The following is a 22,559-nucleotide window of genomic DNA, read 5'->3' as shown; positions in this document are numbered from 1 at the left end:
CCCGCGGGGAGCGGAAGAGGCGCGGCCACGGGCTCCGTGCGGCGGGATGGCGGCGGTGCCGCGGTGCGGGGGGTGGCGGCGGCCGGGGATCGTCCCGCTGCGGCTGTTGGCGTTGCTGGCGCTGGCGGGCGCGGCGGGTGCCGGGCAGCTCTCCAAATGGCGGGTCCCGGTGCCCATGGTGAGTGCGACGGCTCGGCCGCCTGCAGGGAGCGGAGGCCGCGGGTGCGCTGCTCGCGTCGGGGAACGTGGCGTTGCCACCCGTAGCCCCGCGGTCCGCCTGGGCTCCTTCTGCCCAGATTGAGTCCCGGTCGGCGGTGGCCGCAGGGTAGAGGGAGGCGGCTGTGTAGGCGGCCCGGACGGAGCGGCTCCGTGAGGCTCGAGGGGCCCGGACTGGGGGCAGCGGCCCTGCGGCAAAGCTGGGGCCTGGCGTGGGGAGAGACGGGCCCGGCGGGAAGGAGCGGGAGACGAAGGGATTTCCGTGCTTCTTTGCTTCTCTCTGTGTGAAACTGCGGGGGAAAAACTGCGTTAAACTCAGTTTGTGGGACCGTAGAAGGGAGCAATGCGTGTTTCCTGTGAGAATGGGAGCAACATTACAAGAGTTGGGATGAACGCTCCTGTTGATTTTAAGCGTGAAAGTTTCCGTGGTTGGATACGGTCCAGACCTTCTTATCGGCAAGAAATTGCAAATTGATATAATAAACGGTCTTGAAATTGATTGAGTTTTGCGGAACGGCAACAGAAAAGGCTCTCAAGCCATCTTTGAGAGCAGATTGAGGGGGTGGTGAAGCATGACTTGAAAATCCAGTACAACTGGCTTCTGATTGTCATTCACTTCCATTTCAGTATTGATTTAAAACTCAGAGTAGAAAACAGTGTGGGAACTGGGTGACATGAAGCCCTCTGATTTTTTTCATCTCTTTTTGCCTTTCCAGGGGAAGAAGTTCTTTACCTTTGGGAAGATTCTCTTCAGCAACACCACCATTTTCCTAAGATGTAAGTGGTCCCGAGTTTTTATGCTGCACGTGCTCTCACTCTGTTGTTTCACATAGCCTCTACTTCACATTTTGGGACCAAAAGACCATGAAGCATTTAATGGCACTGGCTGAAATGACAGCTTGTTTCCTGTCACTGGGTGAAAGCTGCAGCTCAGGTCTGATTGAGTTTGAGTACCATGTTGAAGATGTGATCTGTTTTAGCTACAGCAGAAAGGGGGGATGGTTCTGTTCAGGCAATGTAGTGGAAAGGGTGAGATGGGCAATGAGAGTACTATTTCATTTCAGGTAGAAGGTAATGAGGCGTGGGATGTGCTTAGCTTTGCAGTGAGGTGTGCTAAATGGCTCCAGTTAGAGAGGGTTTGAGCTTTGACTGTGTGAGGGGCTGTTTATATCGCAGAATCACTGATGGGTGACTGCTGCCTGTGCTTTGAGGTTTTAGGGGAGACCTAAAACTCTGGAACTGGTAAAAGGGTGAAATTAAGCACTAAGATAGAGCTTTCCTGAGGGCTGTTTATCTTCCTGATCACAGTGTTATGAGTGAACTACAGAGCAAATACCTTTGCAGCCTTCATGTTTGTTCTTTCTATTGTTCTGTCCAGGGCTTTGGACTACCCAGATCAGTGCCCTAAAGAGTTTCTATCAAAAAGCCTTGATCTGTAAGCACAAAGGCAGTGTTGAGATGGAAACTAGATGATGTAGGTGACTTGTGGAAGGGGTTAACTTTGCTAGGGTGACATCTTTACCATGCACTTCTAAGGGGTTGTTTGCACCAGTTCTTAGTGATGAGAGGGTGAAGCTCTCCACCTGCTGACTGAGTGGTTATACAGATACATTGTCTGAGACTGACTTTTCATGTTTGTATTACATGAGGAAATGTCACTTCAAAAACAATCAGTGTTTTCTGACAATCAGTACTTTCTGATGCCCCTGTGCCTTTGTCACTCCGTGACTTACAACTTCACTCTTTTTATAACTGAGAAAATTAAGGTGGTAAAACTATTAACTGGCGATTCTTGATTAAATTGCATTTTTCTTTGTACATTTAGTACTTACTGTAGGGTTTAGAACTAGCGTTGTCATACTGATACTGCATGTAAGGTTTAGGTTCCCACAACAAAGTGTGTGGTAAGTCTAGTCATGAGGTGAACGGCTGAAATAACCAGAAACTAAGAAACTGAGAAAAAAGAATTTGTTACAAGTCAGATTAGTGGCAGAACTGGCAGTAAGAATTTAACCTTCTGGCTCCTGATGTAGGCTGCAACTATCATGTGCTGTCAGCCTTTGAGCAGGAGTAAAACTTTAATGTTCTCTGGTGGAGACATCTATTTTACATACCATGTGTTTAAAAGCTTTACATTAACTTAGATTAGCTCCTGTATTTCCTCTTGCCTTTTCTCTTTCCCCCTGGGCTGTTTCTTTTGTTTTTTGTGGTGTATTCTGTGTGGTGGTATCTAATACTTTCTTCTGCTTTTTACTTCTAACTGGGAAAACTGCTGCATTGCAACTGTATAGCATTGTCTGTAATGAATTTATTTTATCTGCTAGTTTTCTTAAGTTGATTTCTGAAGACATCTGGTTTCCTGTCTAGTATCATACGGGAAATCCCGCTTCATCTATAAATGAATATATAGAGTTCATTTGAGTTAAGTGTTGCTGGTTTTGCTTGAAGGCAGAAAGGCAGAGGAACTTTGATTTTCTTGTTGCTGAATTCAGTAAATGCCATGGTTGCATCTTCTGTTCTGTAAGAGTATTTCCTTTATAGCATTCCTGTGGTGATTGCTTAGATTGGTGCATTATTCTGGTCGTGTTCTGTTTTGCTTTTAGTTGGCATTGCTGCCAAATGCAGATCTTCAGAAATTCTGTCTGTTTTTAATAGATGGGAAAAGACATTCAAAATATCTTCAAAATAATTTTCTCTGTTTGTAGCACAGTTCTGAGGGATTCCTCATATGGTCAGTTGTATCAGTGACGTATCTGTCTCTTGAGAACTTGTCATATACCCACTCCATTGTAAGTGTTTGTTGCTTTTTAGTTTCTCTGTTTTGCCAACTGCAGCATTAGGGCTGTGAGGAGAATGTACGCCTTGTTTTCATGCATACCAGAACGTGTCATAAGGAAACTTATTTTTTAGTGATTGCATTCCTTTTTTTTTCCCTCTCTGTTTCCAGCATTAGGAACCAGCTATTTGTAGCTCTGCATAGGCTTAGTTTAGTAGTCATGTGGCTTAAAGCTTGGTTAGACAGGATTCCTTGGCAGGGTCTCTTAGTTTCTTTTCCACCCCGGCCCCATCTACTGTAGTCAGCAGAGGAAACATTCACTGAAATTTCTGCATCTGTAACAAATTTGTGGATATGTAGTCTGAGATAATGTTCATCGTGAAATTGTGGTGACAGCTCTAGAAGAAACATGCTGTCATTTATTTTGTTTCGATACATGCTGGCTGGCAAAACCCAATTACATTCATTTATATGGCTTCCGAGACTGAGTAATCACTGCTGGTTTTGCATACATGTGCAGTTTACCTTCTGAGTGTCAATTTTTCTTCACCAGGATTTAATTTGGCAATGAGATTTGAGAAACAAGAATGATGATGAAATCTTTTTTGATTAAATGTAGTATTACTTTTTGTTGTTTATGTGTTTTTCCTAAAGGCAGTGTTGCAGCTTTGACAGTGACTTAGTGTGGGGATGGTTGTTGAGTTGCGGAGCTTCACCTCTCTATGTATTGTATAGGTGATAATATTAGTGTGTTTTAGTATTGGTATATTAAAATTACCTATGCAGATTGCCTGTTGTATTAGCCTGCTGTATACTGACACAGAATCATGGATATATCTTGGAAAGGGAAATAATTTCATGCACTGTGATCATTTGGAGTCACTACTGTCGTCTTGTTTGCTTTTTGTCATTGATGACACATTCCTGGTTGTCTTAAGGCCAAAAAAAATCCAAATGATCTTCAGCTCTTTAATGGAATTAATGTAATTTTACAATTGAAGTCTGTTTCTTGTATGCTTTTGTTTTTTCACTGAGCAGTAGTGGATTATTTGAGAATAATGTTCTTCTGTTGATTTATTTTTTGTGTTTAAACTCAATTACTGTAGTTTGGTGCAGAATGGAAAGAGGAGATTTATGTAGGAAAGATACCTTATATGTTGTTGTGTTTTTAGTTGAAGGTGATGAGAAGTCTTGTGATCCCTCCCAAGTTTACAATGTTACGTGGTACTTAAGATATTCTGATTGCTACAATGAAGTCTTCAACTTTGGGGTAAGAACTATATATAAAAAACATGGGCTATGTTTTTTTTTAGGTATGGGGGTGGGAGGATTGGAGATTGCTTATTTACATCCTCCTTGTTCTGTTGGACTAAAAGAGAGAACCAACTTCTGTGTAAGTGAGAAGATGATAGAGAAAAAATGAATCTTCAGATTTTGGGTATTAATGACCTTTTTTGGGTAAAGTGGATGGTAGATGTATTTGTCAGAATACTTTGAAACCCAGAAGTTGAAATAAGTGTATCAACTCTAAACTGAAGCGTTTGAGTTTGTCAAATGAGAATATTGTTTACAAAAGTGCTTAATGGCAGCCAGTAGGAAAAAATATTTCCATGTTTAGTCTTAATCCTGTTCTATTCACATGTATTCACCTCTGTGCCTGGGAAGATTATGGAACAGATCCTCCTGGACAACATGCTTGATCACATAAAGAACAAGCATGTGATCCGAGACAGCCAGCACGGCTTCACCAGGGGAAGGTCATGCTTAACTAATCTTGTGGCCTTCTATGATGGAGTGACGGCGTTGGTGGATGAAGGGAAGGCGACCGATGTCATTTACCTGGACCTGAGCAAGGCCTTTGACATGGTCCCCCATCACATCCTCATCTCCAAATTGGAGGGAGGTGGATTTGATGGGTGGACAACTAGATGGATAAGCAATTGGTTGAAAGGCCGCCGACAGAGGGTGGTGGTCAATGGCTCTATGTCCAGGTGGAGGCCGGTAACGAGCGGCGTCCCTCAAGGGTCTGTCTTGGGACCGGTGCTCTTTAACATCTTTATTAATGACATCGATGAGGGAATGGAGTGCACCCTCAGCAAGTTTGCTGATGACACCAAGCTGAGTGGTGCAGTTGATACGGTGGAGGGAACAGATGCCATTCAGAGGGACCTTGACAGGCTGGAAAGCTGGGCTCGGGTGAACCTAATGAGGTTCAACACGGCAAAGTGCAAGGTTTTGCACTTGGGCCGGAAGAACCCCAGGCACCTGTACAGGCTGGGAGGAGTTGTCCTTGAGAGCAGCTCAGCTGAAAAAGACCTAGGGGTCCTGATAGATGAGAAACTTAACATGAGCCAGCAGTGCGCTCTGGCAGCCCAGAAAGCAAATGGGATCCTGGGCTCCATCAGGAGAGGGGTGGTCAGCAGGGATAGGGAGGTGATCGTCCCTCTCTACTCTGCTCTTGTGAGGCCCCATCTGGAGTACTGTGTCCAGGTGTGGAGCCCTCAGTACAAAAAAGATATGGAAATTTTGGAAAGGGTCCAGAGGAGGGCCACAAAGATGATCAGGGGGCTGGAGCACCTCCCCTATGAGGACAGGCTGAGGGAGTTGGGTTTGTTCAGCCTGGAGAAGAGAAGGTTGCGGGGTGACCTCATTGCATCCTTTCAGTACCTGAAGGGAACTTACATCCAGGAGGGGAGTAAACTCTTCGAAAGGGCTGATAATAGCAGGACTAGGGGAAATGGTTTTAAGTTGAAGGAGGGAAGATTTAGGTTGGATGTTAGGGGTAAGTTCTTTACTAGAAGGGTGGTTAGGTCCTGGAACAGGCTGCCCAGTGAGGTTGTGGATGCCCCGTCCTTGGAGGTGTTCAAGACCAGGTTGGACGGGGCCCTGGGCAACCTGATCTAGTAAATGTGTATGTTTGGTGGCCCTGCTAGGCAGGGGGGTTGGAACTACATGATCCTTGAGGTCCCTTCCAACCCGGGTAATTCTGTGATTCTGTGATTCTGTGTATGTTATATGAAGTAGTAGTGATTTATGAAATGCATAGTATGTGTTTCAGGTGTGGTAAAACACAGCTGTGTTTTATAATGTTTGTAATGCGTTAACTGACAGTTCTAACTGCTAGCCTAGCACAATACTGAGGTACTTAATCTCTTCATAATAATGTGGAGTTTATTCATATAGACTTAAATTTGTGCTGGTTGCTTTACCTCCACTGCAGGAGTAGATTTATATATATATGTATATGTATATATATATATATTAGTATTTATTCATACTCAGACTGCACGTGTGTGTCTATCAGTATCCTTTTTGGAGGGAAAAGAATCCTACATATGGCCTTGGTGGCTTCTGGTCTATTAAACTTCATTCAAGAGTTTATTTACAGGGAAGTTTTGATGCTTTCCAGCTCTTGCAGCTGCCTACTCAGATGAAACATTTGATATAATGAATGCTAATTTAAATTCTCATTTCTGTTTGGCAGGAAGAACAGGCAGAAAGTTATTTTGGGACTACATCTGAAGAGCATCCGGGTTGGTCAGGATACTACGCCACATCTTCTCTTCTCTTTCCAAATTGCTCCAAACTCTTCAAGCCCCAGGTATGGGCAGAAATTTTAGTTTGCCCTATTCCCTCATATAACAGACAGATGACATTAGAACCTGTTAAATGAGGATCACTCACATGAGGATTGCTGTAGGTTGGGGAGTACTTAAGTTTTGTCTGTTTGTGACAACCAAACTGCAGCAATGACTTCTTAATTTTTTGCTTTACTTTTGACTTGCCGTTCAACTTATGGCCCACTTCTTTTTGCTTGTGGTTATGTGTTCTGTATTTTGTTTAGCACTAAGAGCTGAGTTGCAGAAGTCCACTGCTTGATGAGTAACCGTGTGCATCTCTCACAATAGAATGAATCTCCTGCTGAATTTGGCCCAGTGAAGGACTGGGATAATTGGTTAAAAGTGGGGGGAAAAAAAGAGCAAAATGGTGGTTGAAACGAATGAAATGGGGAAAACATGAAAGACAGTGCCATGTAACTTTGTGAAGAAATGTTTAAACAAAGTCTCTGTGCCAGCTGTATAACACTAGAAGCTGTGCAGTCACATTAATGGTGGTGTCAACATAACAGTCTGTTTTTTTTTATGGTGTACTTAAGAATTCAAAGCAAACTGTGTGGTGTTGTGTCTTTATTGAACCACTCCTGATTTAACAAGAGGGTGTGAATAGAAAATACTGGGAGTTGTCTCCCAGCTATTGAACTAGTTTTTTGCCTTTCCTTAAGAAAATGGCTTGCCTGAGGGTGACTTGAAAAGGTTTTTTAATGATCTGTTTTGGGCACCTCTAACTCCTTTGATATGTGAAGATGACTTGAAAGGAGTTTTTTAATATATACGTATATACTGCCCAGTTTTTAAGTTTATTTATATTAGAAATGTTTGTCAGATAATTCTTTCTCAAAATCAGGTTTACTGTTCTGGTAGTGATGTCACGTTAACATACAGTACTTATAAATGCTGTATTTTTTTAAACTTACAGAATTTCTATAAAGAATTTGTTCATCCAGAGCCTCTCTCACCTGAGAAACAAGAGGTATGTTTTTTCCTTTTAATGGATAGTAGTAAAAGAAAGACCTTTGATATCCTGACTTACCCATTTTCTGTTTTATTCTTAAGGGCATGAAAGAGAAGAAAGAGAGTGGAGGAAATCACACGATGGTGGCAGATAAAACTGTATGTGTTTCAAGTTCAAATGCAATTTGGAATCCAGTGTTGTAGGATTTTTTTCTTTTATAAAAAGAACTAGAAATTATCTAGTGGTGTTTACAGTGGTAGTACAATTTTGTTGCGTGGTTTGTGTGATATGTTTGTTGTGTTTTGTGGGGACAGGTGGGTATGAAGGGGAGAGGATATTTTGTAAGACTTTGATTTGCATTAGTCTGAAAATAGATTGGGGTGGTAGGGGGAAGAGAAGGGGAGGGAACTGACCATAACTATATTGCTATATTTATAATGATTCTTTCATATGAAATGTAGAACTTTAACCATTCAAAATGAAGGTGTGAATAATGAAAATAAATTTTAAAAGACAATAATCGAAAGAATATATCAGCCTTAAGGTAAAGTAATGAGTGTTGTGAGAGATCACTAACATTTAGAGATTACATTTGTTTTCATCTTGACCTATTCAGTCCTTTAAAACGTTGTATGTAACGAAATGAATGATTTCTTTTGATTTTCAAATCTGTTAGTGTTTTTATTACGTGTTATGTTCAAGTCTTAACCAGGAACAGTTATCAGAATAACTTCTCATTGAATTTCCTGGATGCAAAAAAAACAAACAAAAAAAAGTGTTTCCCTTTCTTTATACTATTAACAAGGCCATCTAGCTAAAAGGTAAATGTTTAGTTGTGAAATAAGGAATCAGTGCAGCAAAAGATTCATGTATTTTAAAGGAAAAATTAATTTTATTTTAAGATTGGTATGTTTTTAACTAAGCAGTTTAACATCAGTCAGTATTAGTGTAAACATTTTTGGTGAATAAAATTCTGTTTTCTTTAGGTTTTATAGTCAGGAGGACTCTTTAAGTCCATGCTTTTCTTATAATACTGAAATTGTCTTGGAGATGCCATAATTAAAACTCTCATGCTAGGTCTGCTTTGGTCTTGTAAGCAGCACATGCATACACAGTCCTAGCTTTTACCTCAAAGCTTCTGGTAAACAATTGCAGTTTTTGATATGGCTGGAATTGATTTTACTTATTTATTTCCCTATGGTGCAAATACTTAATCCAGGTAAGCTTCCTTGCTCTTAATTTACTAGCAATATCTGATTCTTAGAAGTATGAGAGCTGTTTCAGAGGCAGTAGTAGTTTCCAGAGGAAATGACTAATAGGGAATTTTTAAAATTCTCTTCAGCTACCTCTTTTATCTTACACTGTCAAATTTAGTCTTCACCAGAGAGCCAGGTTGTATGTAGGTGTCTTGTTGCTTTCAGGAGTCAAGAAGCATTTCTGACAATCTTTATTCCTAGACTGACAACAAGGAAGCTTTGTTGGTTTGCATTACCTTTGAGATCACTCTTGCAATAGAACAGAATACAATTTCTAAGTAAGCCCTGATCACCTTTTTAGTCTCTTAATGGTTCTTCTGGATTCAAATATAGGCAAATTTCAGACTTCTAAAATATGTCTCATAAATGACTTTAAAAAAAATAAGTACACATCAGATGTTTGTTAACAAGCTTAAGGACCACGATCAGATGAACTTTATTTTTATATGGAAGACAGCATACATGTATGGAGAGCGTACTTTTGTCTATCTCATGTACTATTATGTTTTTCATATATTATTTACATGCAGACATTTCATTTTCAGGCAATGAATGCTGTTATTAAAACGTGGAGAGATGGGCCGTATATATTTATTGTGCAAATTGGAGTTACAGCTCTGAAAGATTCTGCTAACAAACCTAAAAGAGTGGAGAGAACTACACCTGCCTCAAACCCTAAAGAAAAGCTCTTTACAAGTAAGACAGCTAAAAAAGAATACTGCTTTTTTTATGTATACCATTCTGACTGATTCCTAAGGTACTTATATATATTATGTATATATATATTATGTATATATGTATATATATATTATGTATATATGTATATATGTATATATGTATATATATATATATTAGTTAATTTTTATAAATTGTTGCATTTGACTTAACGTAGACATACACAGTGCCTGCCAAAACTCGTCTGAATATAATGTGATTGATAGTGGTTTGATGTTCTTAAGGCTTTCAATCTATCAGCTTAATGATGGAGGTAGAGAAAATAACCAAGTAGTTCAATTTTGTGGTGTGGGGTTTTTTTTGTTGTTTTTTTGTTTGTTTGATTGTTTTTTTAATTAAAAAAAATGAGACCAATACAATGATTTACATTAATAAGCTCAAATTATGTAGAACATAAAGGTCATGGTTGTCATTTTGAAATTATATCCATATGCTGGTAGGTAAAATACAATTATCCATATCTTAGAGAAGATTTAAAGTTCATTTTAAAAGATAGTATATGTGTTTTCAAACCTTACTGTTATACATTAATCCACAGCACAAAGCCCTGTAACTTGAAGTGCTACTGCAAGTTACTTTGTCACAAAGCATATAATTTTAATAGCTTTAATATAATTTAATTAGTTGAATATGTTACTAGTCTTGCACTTGATTCCAAAGTGAAGTTAAATTTAAAGGTTTCTTCCATGAGAAGATGTGGGTTTTCTTTATGCTTGAGTAAAAATCAATTAAGTGCCTTATAACCTGGCTTCCCACATTTTCTTCCTGCTCAGATTTGTTATTGTATTATTTTTTGGCAGTGACAGTAGAACTCAAGGGGCCGTATGAATATCTATCACTTGCAGACTATCCTCTGATGATTGTGAGTAAAACAGTTTTTCTATCAAGTTGTCAGTCAGGATGTGAATCTCTTCTAAATACTCTCTTTCCATGCTTTAAGGGTGAGAAGCCTGTGGCTTTGAAGTACTAATTTGTGAATTTTTCTTGTAGTACATATGGAGTAGGGAAAACAGACATAGATATCAGATACTTGCATATGCTGTTAATGTCTGCCTATGGATTGTTTTACTTGATGACTGTCAGTTTCTGTTGTTCCAGAAGGTATCAGTATCATTAAACTGAGCAATTTTACTGACACTCTTGTTTTTTCCCTTAGTTCATATCTTAGAAAATTCACTCTTCTATTGTTTTGTTTACAGCTACTATTTCATTTATCATTGCTTTGTTCTCTTATAGTCTCATCTTCCTTCTTCCACCAGTTGTCTTCCACACCATGAGGAGGTCCTCAATACTGCTTAACAGTGAAAGCATAATTGAGCTACAAAGAGCAAATTCCCCTTTTGTTCAAAGGGATTGTTGACCTGATTGATTCTTGCTTCTATCAAGGAGACTTAGAAAATAAAAACTTATCTAGTGTAGGCAGACTTTAGCTGAGGGTCAATAAGAAGTAGGATATCTAGACTGTCTTTATTGGCAATAGTAACCCGTAAATAGGAGAACCTCATGGTGTTTCTGAAACATTTTTTACTTGCTGCATAATTAAGAAGCTTCCAGCAGTTCTGCTGACTTGTAATTCATAGGTGTGAATATCCCCGTGTGGCAGGTCCAGAAAAAAAGTCTCTGCTTGTTTCTGTAATGGAATATCTGAATTTGAACTGGCATGTTTAGATTCTTAACATTTGAACAGTGTGGGTGCTTGGGCAGGAAAACCTGTAAGGATCAGAAAACTGTTCTAAGAGACATTCTCAGTTTGTGCAAGTTGTAAAGGATCATGTAGCTAACTTCCCTGCTTTTCTGTAATGGAATGTTTGAATTTACATGTGCGATTCTTCAATTGTTATTTTTCTTTCATCTAAGTGTACTACTTCTTGCTTCTTTTTGTATAATAGTTTTTCATGGTGATGTGTATCGTGTACGTGTTCTTTGGAGTTCTGTGGCTTGCATGGTCAGCCTGTTACTGGAGGGATCTCCTGAGGATCCAGTTCTGGATCGGTGCTGTTATCTTCCTGGGGATGCTTGAGAAAGCAGTTTTCTACGCAGAGTTCCAGAACATCCGCTATACAGGGGAATCTGGTAAGTGGCAGTTGCAACTTGTACTTTCATTGATGGGCACAGCACTAACTACTTGTGCTAACACATACTGAATTGGGGTTATGGATGAATTTTAACTATATGATTACTTGAGGATTGCCTCAAAATGGAGAATATGGAATAGAGTTTCTGAGTGTCTTTTAATATACTGTAAATTCTTTTTATTATCTCTTGACAGCCTGTGTTCTTCTAAAACTAAGATGCTGGGACTAAAACTTCTGAGTGTAGTTCTTCAGGAATATAGAATGCTAGATCCTTTAAGTATTCACTGTAACACTCATTTGAGTTTTAAAACAGGACTTCTGAAGTGTAGCATGTAATTCATCTCTTATGGTTAGTCTTGGAAAGAGACTTTCAACTGCTTGTTTATTGTGACATCATTGCCAATAACCTTTGGCTTTCAGCCAATAATATGATAATTCATCATAAGCAAGTCTCTCTCAAAAAAAGCCTTTGGGACACCTTTGTAGGATGGAAGCATACAAATGAAACTAAGTAAAACTTCATTATGACTTTTTTAACTAGTCACATCATGGTACGGGAGGTTTTATTGGTTGGCTTGTTTGGAAGATTGCCCAGGCTAATACTGTGAATAAAAAAATTTATGGATCTTTACTATCTGCTTTCCTTGGACTTAATTTTCACTTAAAAAAACCCAAAAACAATAATTATTTTTGACAGTAAGAGACTTAGGTATTCTGAAACCTTTCCGAGATGTAGGTAATAAAAGCATTATATATTTTAATAGCCTACTTGCTGCGAATAATAGTGTCTGCCCATATACTACAACCATATGCAGTAGTCAATAAAATATAAATTATTTTTTTATAACCTATCTTCTTCTTTGCTTTTGGTAGTTCAAGGAGCGCTAATACTGGCAGAACTGCTTTCTGCTGTGAAACGTTCACTGGCTCGAACTCTGGTCATCATAGTCAGCCTGGGATATGGAATAGTCAAGTGAGTAAAAATCTGTTTTTCTAATAATTTAAGAAAGTATTAATTTCCCTGAGCTTTGCAACTTAAAAGATAGTTGCTTGAGTAAAGTGGTTTAAGTCTCCAGTCTTCACTTGTCAACATAGACATATACTTTCACGTGGTGATTACTCCTTTTTTGCATCCTCACTGAGCCACTGCTGAGCTCATAAATCTCTAGCAGAGATCTACTTTAGGAGGCTTTTGCTGCTTATCTGTCTGCCCCCAGCTGTGTTATGTAGTAAAACAGTGTCATGTGGCATTGAGATCATCTGTCAAGTTTGGGGTGTGTTGAGGGAACTGAAAAAGATGAGGCCTGGGACTCCTTGAAATGGTACTAAAATGCCAAACAAGTTAACTGTTAATGATCACTTCCTTAGCCACATCAGACCAAAAGACCAAATAAATGATAAGCATAGGAGCACCACGATAAAGTGATTCTGAAGATCTAGGAATGACTTGTCACAGGAAGCTTTTATATATGTGCCTCCTGCCTTATGCTGAACTCAAGTTGATGTGACTTCCTTCTTCTCCTGCACTAACGATTAACTTCACTTTGTTTTTTTTACAGGCCTCGTCTTGGGGTTACTCTTCACAAAGTAGTGATGGCTGGAGCCCTTTATCTATTATTTTCTGGCATGGAAGGTGTTCTTAGAGTCACAGGGGTCAGTAACCGCTGCTTGAATTTTTCTTACGTGCTACAGGTTCTTCTGTCTTAAAATTAGGTACCAAGGGAGAATCCCAGAGATTCTCCAAAAGAACTCTGGAACTCTGGATGTGGTTTATTGACAACTGTTTATGCATTTGGATGCATTTTTTATGTATTTAGAAATCGTTTTCTTAATTTAGAGATTAACCAGGTTCCAGATGCTGTTGTGACTTTAGATCAGCAAGGAATTTCAGGATGTAGGGCCAGTTTCAGACCTAAAGGTGATTCATCCGGCTATGAATGTTTCTCTTAGTTTTTTGTTTTAAAGAAGAAAAAAGTAAAAACAACAACAACAAAACCAAGAAAAGCCAGCAATAAACAAACCAACATTTTATATTTGAGGCTGTGCATCAGGAAGTGTTTGTGAGTTATGCTGCTACTTGCTTCATTCTAGAAGTGTGTATTAGAGTATAAATTAGTTAGCGTCTTGGGACGAGATACTTAACATGTCATATATTTGGTACTTTTTCAGTTTTTCTATGACACTGTGGCTCTGATAGCAAACTTGGCCCTGTCCTTGATTGATGCCTGTATTATTTTGTGGATATCCTTTCATAAACTGTAGAAAGTTACAAGCTTGTTCACATAACTGTTTGTCTAAAATTTTAGAAGCAGTAAAAAATGACTCGCTTTGGTTATTTAGGACTTTCATAGTTTCTTGTATACTCAAAAGGCAACTTTTGCAATTTTCAGTCAAACCCATGTAGGCATTGAGTTCTTCCCTGAGTAGTGTACAGGATGTAATTACTGTATTTCTAACAAGCTGATTGCTGACTTTCTATAACAGAAGTGGCCAGACTAAATCTTTGCAGCAGTAATCTTAACAAAGGCTCTTGTTAATGCTGCTAAATTGTCTTAATCTGGAAAACTACTTCTTGCCTTGCTGATGGAGAGTTGGGAACTGGCAGCGTGCTGTAGTTTGCTTTTGTCTTTTGTAAACCCCTCTGCATTGAGTTGAACACCTTGTTCAAACGCTTGTTTCTGTAGTAAAACTCAGAAGCATTGTGGTGAAGTGTCTGTGGTTTCTCGTAACATAGCCTGACACTCCTTGCTCCTGCACCTTGTCTCCTTTTCAGTTTGTTCTTACTGGCTCTCTCTTTGTCTCCAGGCCCAGAATGATCTTGCCTCCTTGGCTTTTATTCCCCTGGCTTTCCTAGATACTGCCCTGTGCTGGTGGATATCCTTCACTGTTTTACTTGGTGGGGGGTGTGTTTTCTGTGGAATTTGTTTTTTGTTTGTTTGTTTTTTTCAGGGAGTGTTTGGTACAGCTGCTATAGGATGACCTTCTGTTCTGCTGTGAGTCTTGTCTATATTTTAGAGGGCTCCACTTTTGGTTGTGTGTCTGGGTGGGGGCCATTGTTCATAATACCTGTGACCTCTTAAGTTTGTGTCCTGCTTGTCCTCTCAGAGGCTTTCCTTAACTTTATCTACATATTCATCAGCTTGACTCAAACAATGAAACTGCTAAAACTTCGAAGGAATGTTGTGAAACTCTCTTTGTATCGGCACTTCACCAACACACTCATCTTGGCAGTAGCAGGTAAGCAGTGTTAGCTGTTTTGAACGTGTAACTTGATTTGCTCGCTAAAGCAGATTTTGAATTTAGTAACCATTCTGTAAATGTAACGAAAATACTTGTCATTTCTGTCACTCAGCCTGTTTATAGTAGTTTGTCAAATGTCATATTGATGCTTCAGAGACAGTGGATCATTAGTCAGAAAGTTAGTAAGAGCTTATTTTACATAAACAACAAAGCAGCACATTCATTTAATTGCCAGCTCTAATTAAATTCCTTGCAGTATCTGGTTCTTAGCCATCATCAGTGGAAGGAAGCGTCACCTCTTAAACCACTGAGAGCTTAGTTTGAGCACTGGGAGTCTTATGTGTCAAGATCTGAATGATTTGGTATTCAGGCAGATCGGATGGTTCAGTTACTGCAAGGTAGCTTGTTTGTCAACCAATAATGAAAGTATTGTATGAAAAGCAGATGAAAAGAACATAAAAATAGTAAATAGGGATGAGGATTTTGGTTAAATAGTAAATCCTTGACTTAAGCCTTGTGTCTTCAGCTATGCCTACACTTCAGTATAAGGTCAGTTCAGTAAGTCAGTCTCATGTTTGCTGAAACTAATAGTTTACTTGCCAAGAATTTCCCTATTTATGTCTTCACCCTTCAGTTGGGAAACACAATCCTGTTAGTAATGTACAAACAGTAGCATATTTTGTAGTACTAAGCAGTTTGTTTGTTTTAATCTTGCAGCATCCATTGTATTTATTATCTGGACAACCATGAAGTTCAGGCTGGTGGACTGTCAGTCGGTGAGTTTATATTGAATGCTTTCTGTGGTTGGTACCTCTTCTGAAAAGCTTAAATTTGTTAGTCTAAGAGGTGAGATTGAGGATTCTGGAACAGATATTTTTTTTTCCTGTGGATTATTTCTAGAGCAATAAACATATGGTAACATTGTCACTGTTGTAGCAAGTGAGCCCCTTTGTCACATGTCTGTAATGCATCTTTGGAAAGAGCAGAAAACTTGGACTTTCTTCCCAACAACTTCTATTTGTGCTTCTGTTTTCCTTGACAGGACTGGCAGGAGCTATGGGTGGATGATGCTATCTGGCGCTTACTGTTCTCAATGATCCTTTTTGTCATAATGATTCTGTGGAGACCTTCTGCTAACAACCAAAGGTTCAGCTTTTCTTATCTCTTTCTAAAAATACTGTTTTGGGGAGTGCTCGGTTATCCAAAGTAGCCCCGCTGGGTGATTTTAGTTGCAGTATACAGATCCATAGCATAGTAACATAGGATACTAAGCAGCATATGCAGAATTAGATGTGAGAAGTCACGTAGTTAAAATTCAGTCTCTTCCTGATGGTGAACTTATTTGAAGTTGTTCGAACTCTTGTTTATGTAGTTGAACGTAGGTCTTCAAAACAATATGCTACATAGAATTATGAAGAGATGTTAATGTTGGGGTAATAACTCTTAGGTGGCAATACATATTCTTCTAAGTTATCTTTCTTTCCCTCCTAAAGGTTTGCTTTCTCACCACTGTCTGAAGAGGAGGATGACGATGAGCAAAAAGAGCCAATGTTAAAGGAAAGCTTTGGTAAGAGCAAAATTTCTTTTCACCTGATTTGTGTTGGAGATGGATGTCTGGGGTGAGAAGTCTTTCTGTCAGGGGGATAAGAAATAAAGTTTGTTACTGATGTAGAACTGGAGGATGCAATTGCCCATTGCAGAAGATCAATGGCTTTGCGTTTTGCATTTGCACTGCCTGTTTAATCCTGCTTTCAGATGATGTTGAACACACTGCTGCTGTTGTTTTACCACATCCACTGGACTTTTTTTTTTTTTTTTTTTTTTTGTTTAGTATGAGCAAAGTCCTGTTTGCATCCTGCTCAGAGATCTCTCAAATATTGTTTCTAGTCAGTGTGTTAGTTTACAGTTCCTCTTTTACAATCTGTTTGTATGATTCTAGTTATTATCTTTTCTCTAAACTCTGCAGAAAACATCATAGAACCATAGTTCAAACATTGGTTTGAAAGGAACCTTAAAGACCATCTGGTTCCAACACCCCTGCTGTGGGTAGAGTTGATGCCTGTTTGATCAGGCTGCTCAGGGCCCCATCCAATGTAGCCTTGAATGCTTCCAGGGACAGGAGAGCCACAAATTTTCTGGAAGTGAGACTGCCTCACCACCCTCTGAGTGAAGCATTTCTGCCTCACCACCCTCTGAGTGAAGCATTTCTGCCTGACATCTAATTTAAGTCTACCCTCTTTTAGTTTCAAACTATTCCCCCTTGTCCACTATAAACATGGAAATGTCCACTGTAAACATATGGATGGGTCTTGAAGCAGTCCTACTTTACAACACTAGGTGGCACCAAAATCTCTCTCCAACTGTAATAATCATCTCTGCTTGAAATTTCCATACTGTGTCAATTGTTCTTTGAGCAAAACCATTTGCAAGCTTTTTAAAAAGGATAGGTGTTCTATCCCAGCAGCAGTATGTATATCTTAGTTGTAGGAGCTGAGAAAGTATGTATTATCTCCTAGGTGCATTTGCTAAATCATCTGTATTGGCTGTCTGGCAGGCTGGGAGATGCATGTTGCTTCTCAGCTCTTAAGCAAGGCTGGTCAGCAGTAAAGAGGTAAAACAAATTTGGAGAGTTGCATAAAACACAGAATGGCTGAGGCTGGAAGGGACGTCTGGAGATCATCCTGTCCAAACAGCCCACCTCAGGGGGGAGGTCAAATAGAGTAGGGTGTCCAGGGCCACATATAGGCAGTTTTTGAAGATCTCCAAGGAGGGAGACTGCATAGCTTCTCTGAGCAGCCGTATCTTTGATCCTTGCACTGTTTGTGTATGATTTAGAGAAAAAGAATAGAAAACGATATTTCCTAGATAAAATTGCAAAATTCAAAGGACAAGGACATTCAAGGACAGTTCAAGGACAAATAAGTATTTTACCTGTCAGGACCTTGGTTACCACAGTCTTTTTTTTCCCCCTCCTTTTGATTTTAGAGGGAATGAAAATGAGAAGTACAAAGCAAGAACCAAATGGGAATGTAAAAGCAAACAAAGCTGTAAGTATATTCTCTTTACTTGAAAGAATATAGGTCTGTCCCTTTTGTTTGTCTACCTCCCAGTAGTAGTTCACAGTATGCAAAACTATCAGCCTGTAAATGTGAGTTTCCTGGTTTGGTTCAGTGGGAGTGTGTCAAAGTATCATGTGTATACAGTGCTTCTGGGAAGGAAGTCTGCCAATGGAGACTTTAGAATTCAGACTGTTCTTTAGGAATGCTTGTACAATCCAGTATAGACAGAGCTGTGTAATGCTATATTCTAATAAAGAATAATATGTTATTCTAGCCAGTCAGTCTAATGAAGTTTCTTAATTTTGAGATTTGTGATTCATTATGGGTGATGTGTATAGTGTAAGCAGTCTGTCATGAGTGACTGCTTTGCTTAGTAAGCATTAAATAATTACAGAGTTATTACAAAATCTTAAATTGTTAATAAGTTATAGTGTTTTTTTATATTATTATTTCCTGTTGGAATATTGTTTCTGTAATTTGGAAATCACTTTCAATATTTTTTTCAAGTGAAGAAAAACATACCAATTTGAGAAAAGTGACTTGTTTTCCATTTAATTTCTGTACTTGTATCAGGAGGATGACCTGAAGTGGGTAGAGGAGAATGTTCCTTCTTCTGTGACTGATGTGTGAGTATTTTTTTTGTAGTCACAATAAAAGTGGGCTTCTCAGACATCAAGCACTCTAATTTATTTTTTTGTTCCTATCACTTGCATGCTGTGCTTACATAAACAGGTACTGAAATGAGCCTATAATTGGCCTACTGTCTTTTTAACAGTCTCCCACATGGCTATACAGTTTCTTGGACTTAAGATTTATGCTGCTTGAATACATGCTAACTTACAGAACACTATCTCTGTGAAAACGTAAACTGATTTATTTACACTTCACTGACATTAGAAATGAAGACAATAAATTCAGAAAGCAAAGAACAGCTAAGCATTCTCTTTCTGTCTGAGCATCTTGCTGGATGTAAATCACTGAGTAATTGCATTTATTTCTGTACGTTATTGGAATATTGAGTCATTTTTATGCGGTTCAGTCAGCTGTATACACGGTCTATATGTACTCTGCTAATGCCAGTTCTCATATTCTAAGAAGATCAGTATGTGTATCTAAATTTTTCATTGCAAGTTCCTGGATTCTTTGCATTCATGCATCTGAATGGTAAATTTTGGCAGACTCTAGATTTAAGAACAAAGCTCTGCTGCCATAGTACTAGGCTGGTATAAGCTAGAAAGAGTCACTCTGAGGTGGTCTGCAACAGGGCTTTCTGTCCTTGAGAAGTACATTGATGAGGGTTGTGAAGAGTTGAGGTCCCTGCACATAGATGGAAGGTCTGCTGTGTCTGAAAAAGGCTACAATAGCAGTGTAACTTGTGTGGTTTTATAGGAATATTTTTTCTTCTCTACAGCATGGTCCCATTTTCTAAATGTCTTAAGTATGGCTTAGCGCTGCTTCTGTATTTACAAAATACCTCTTTTGTAGTTGCAGTCAGTCTGGTAAGATGCCGTGAATGCAGCTTATTTCCTTGCAACATGAAAATTGTTCAGTTCTTAATGAGAAGTCAGAAGCAGAGTACAAAATGGTGTTTGAGTTGTGAAGGTCACTGACTACTTCAGCAATTCCTCCTCCTGGTATCTTTCTCTAATTTTTATGTATTTAACTGGAAGGTTTATCTTCATTATTGCTTTTTTTTTTTTTTTTTTCCTAAAAAGATTAAGGGAAGGCTGAAAACAGTTTCCTATATATATACACACACACATATATATATATATGCTGTCAATAGGGACTTCAGTTTTCTTAACTATGTTTTTTTTCCCCTGCAGTGCCCTTCCAGCTCTTCTGGATTCAGATGAGGTCAGTGAACATATCTTTAGTACAAAACAGTCCTCTGACATACCAAAAGAGTCACAAGTCAGCTGCTAAGGACTTGGCTTATTAGAGCTAGTCTCTGATCTTGCCAGTGCAGTAGTAAAACGCTACAAAGGGGAGAATATGAAGCAGTACTGTAATACAGCTTCTAAGAATACAGTTATGTATTAAAAATTTCCTATCTACAGTGCTCAAAATTTTAGGGATGAATGAACCTATATTAGAGAATACAATTCAACATAAAGCAATTGTTTTTTGGATTACAAGCTCTTCCTGCTGTAGACTGTGTGTCTATGCAGTTTTCTTGCAATTTCCTATTCAGTTTCACTTCCTCTTTGTTAATTGATTTGGGAGAGATGTGATGCTGTGGAAAAGCAAATTAAGTAGTTTGGATAAAAATGTCTTTGATCAGCATTGTGAGTAATTAATAAGTACTTTTGTAACATTTTGTTGCAAAGATATTCATAGCATTGTGGTACTGTAACTTGTAATGTGAATTTGAAAAGCACTATAATATATCTAGAAATTAAATGTTTGAAATAGGAGTGGAGCAGAAGCAGAGTATGATCCATCAGTGACTTAGGGAGAGCTGATTTCACAACAGTGAGAATTATGGTGTGGGCATGTGTATCAATCATGCGTGAATGACGTGACCTTTTCATTCTAAAAGTAGCGGTATATGTGCTGTAAGTTGTGTTGAAATACATGAGTGTGTATTGTGAACACGCATAGCATATCACCTTATTTCTGAGTAATTTACATCTACTGGGAGCAATGATAGAATTGGAATTTCTTATTTTGCAGGAAAGAATGATTACACACTTTGAAAGGTCCAAAATGGAATGAAGGAGAAGGCTTTTGCGATTGGAATTGGAGACGTCTCTTTTAAAGTCGCTTGGTGGAGCAAGTACATCCTGCTGATTTGTTTCTTGATCTCAGTCTTGGAAGTCTGACACTTTATTGTCACGAGGGCGTCTTGCTGTGAAAGAACTTCACAAGGACACTGATAAATCTTTTGGAAATTTTCAAATTGCGAAGTTGCTGCAAGTTTGGATTTTTAAGCAATTTAAATGTGTACTATTCCAGCACCTTCTGTAACTTTTTTCAAATATTTAATCTGTGAAACTAAAATTCCTAATGTCTGCTTGAGGAGTTTATATTTTAATGTTACAATTGACACTTTAGAGGTGAATTGTCTTTACCTTTTTTGGTGGAGGGTGGGAACAGCAGGAAATAAGCACTGAAGAAACAACAGACCCATATTCTGGTAGATAAGGGCTTATACTTCACGTTGTGTGTCCAATATTAACGAAAGGTTTCAGAGAGAAGCTCCCATTAATGAAGAAAATTAAGATATCAGAAAGGAGATATTTGGAAAAGTTACAGTGATAAGAGTTTTAAATCAAGTGCAATTTTATTCATAACACTGTGTAAGAAAGATTTTCTATTTTAAATGCCATTGACCTATAGGTAACAGTTGCGTAGAGCTAACACTTGCTGTTAGCAAGTTGGCACATCTCATTGCCGGCAATGTGGTGGTCGCCTGGAGAAATTATTTGCCCCTACCTTCCATGTGTTGCATGGTTTAATTCAAAATGAAACAAAAAAAAAAAAACAACCAAAAAAACCCAACAACAACCAAACTCCAAACACACTCCTGCAGTGTTCCACAATTGTTTGATTATTTGTGTTAAGCAGCTATTTAAGTAAACATTAAGTAAACTTTTCTCCCTGCACATCTTTCCCCCCCCCCCCCTCCCCCCAAGAAGTCAGCACTCTTCTAAGAGAAGATGGCATTGCTTCCTAGAGGTGTGCAGGCACTGCTGCACCACGAGGCCTTGGTGGCATACACAGGGCTGGGCTATTTTTGTTTCTAGTGTCTGTTTAGAATTGCCTCACATGTAAACACATTTTATGATGGGCTTTCCTGTTCCAGTTGATCCTTGTAGCCGAGATCATTGTGTTTAAGTCAAACTAGAAAAATTCTATACAACTGATGGTTTTGTTTGTTTGTTTTGCTCCTTTTCAAATGAAAAAGGGCTTTTTGATAGTTTTCTATTTATACTCTTCTTGGTTGCTTGGAGGCTTTGCATGCAAAACCTTAACATGGTGAAGCCCATTACAGACTGTATGACAAAAGCTCTTAATTTGATTTCATACTCTTCTCATCTGATGATTACCAGGTAAGTGTCTGCACAGCTGGACTTCTAGGGAGCTGCTAGACAAACCTCTGTGGGTACTGACTTAGGGACTGAGCTTTTTTTGTTCTTAGCTCATAGCTGCGTCAGCAGAAGTGAATGTGCGCCTGTACTTCATTCAGCTGTGAAGTCTGATAGCTTAGCTCTTGTTCGTCATCAGCAGCAACTTATGCTGGCTCATGGCACTTTACAGTACAGTAGCTGAGGTGCAAGTGCATAGTGTCTTCTGTCAGCTGTGCTGTGAAGGCAGCAAACCCGGAGCAGATGGACAGAGAAAAAAGGTGGGGCTATTACACTTGACTGCTTCTGCAAGATTTGTTCCCCAGCCCTTGTAGGCCACAGATAGATGCTGTGGAGTCTTTAATTAGAAAACACTTCAACTTCTAATTTGCTGTGCTTAATTGATTTAAAAAATGAAACAAACGTGACCTCCGTGCCCTTTTGAGGAGAAGAAATTTTGTGAAATAAAGCTATATGGAACTATTTAATGGTTTTTTTTCCAAGTCCTGTTGTTTTGGGGTGGACTTTTTTTTTTTTTGTTTTTGAGACAAATAAGGAAA

At 38.9% G+C, this 22,559-nt stretch overlaps 1 protein-coding gene across 2 annotated transcripts; it reads left to right on the top strand.

Moving 5' to 3' along the window:
- Positions 1 to 21: 21 nt before the first annotated feature.
- Positions 22 to 22,487, top strand: TMEM87A (transmembrane protein 87A). 2 transcript variants are annotated; one of them, XM_085550324.1, is made up of 20 exons: positions 22 to 178; positions 933 to 993; positions 4,165 to 4,262; positions 6,477 to 6,593; positions 7,529 to 7,582; positions 7,666 to 7,722; positions 9,366 to 9,516; positions 10,356 to 10,417; positions 11,445 to 11,628; positions 12,504 to 12,603; positions 13,190 to 13,283; positions 14,436 to 14,508; positions 14,763 to 14,867; positions 15,588 to 15,646; positions 15,913 to 16,016; positions 16,364 to 16,437; positions 17,856 to 17,917; positions 18,503 to 18,555; positions 19,756 to 19,786; positions 20,606 to 22,487. In XM_085550324.1, the coding sequence occupies exons 1-20, from the start codon at positions 47 to 49 to the stop codon at positions 20,645 to 20,647; spliced, it is 1,713 nt and encodes a 570-aa protein (XP_085406450.1). In that variant the 5' UTR covers positions 22 to 46; the 3' UTR covers positions 20,648 to 22,487. The 2 variants fall into 2 exon arrangements, with proteins under 2 accessions (XP_085406450.1, XP_085406449.1); XM_085550323.1 differs by lacking the exon at positions 14,436 to 14,508 and adding an exon at positions 13,800 to 13,875.
- Positions 22,488 to 22,559: the final 72 nt, after the last annotated feature.

The sequence above is a fragment of the Coturnix japonica genome, chromosome 5 (genome assembly GCF_054131305.1).
Source record: "Coturnix japonica strain WE chromosome 5, WE-NBRP24, whole genome shotgun sequence".
In the NCBI taxonomy this organism is placed as follows: Eukaryota; Metazoa; Chordata; class Aves; order Galliformes; family Phasianidae; genus Coturnix; species Coturnix japonica.
The sequence above is the reverse complement of the archived record's forward strand: the minus strand, read 5'-3'. Positions and strand labels throughout refer to the sequence as shown.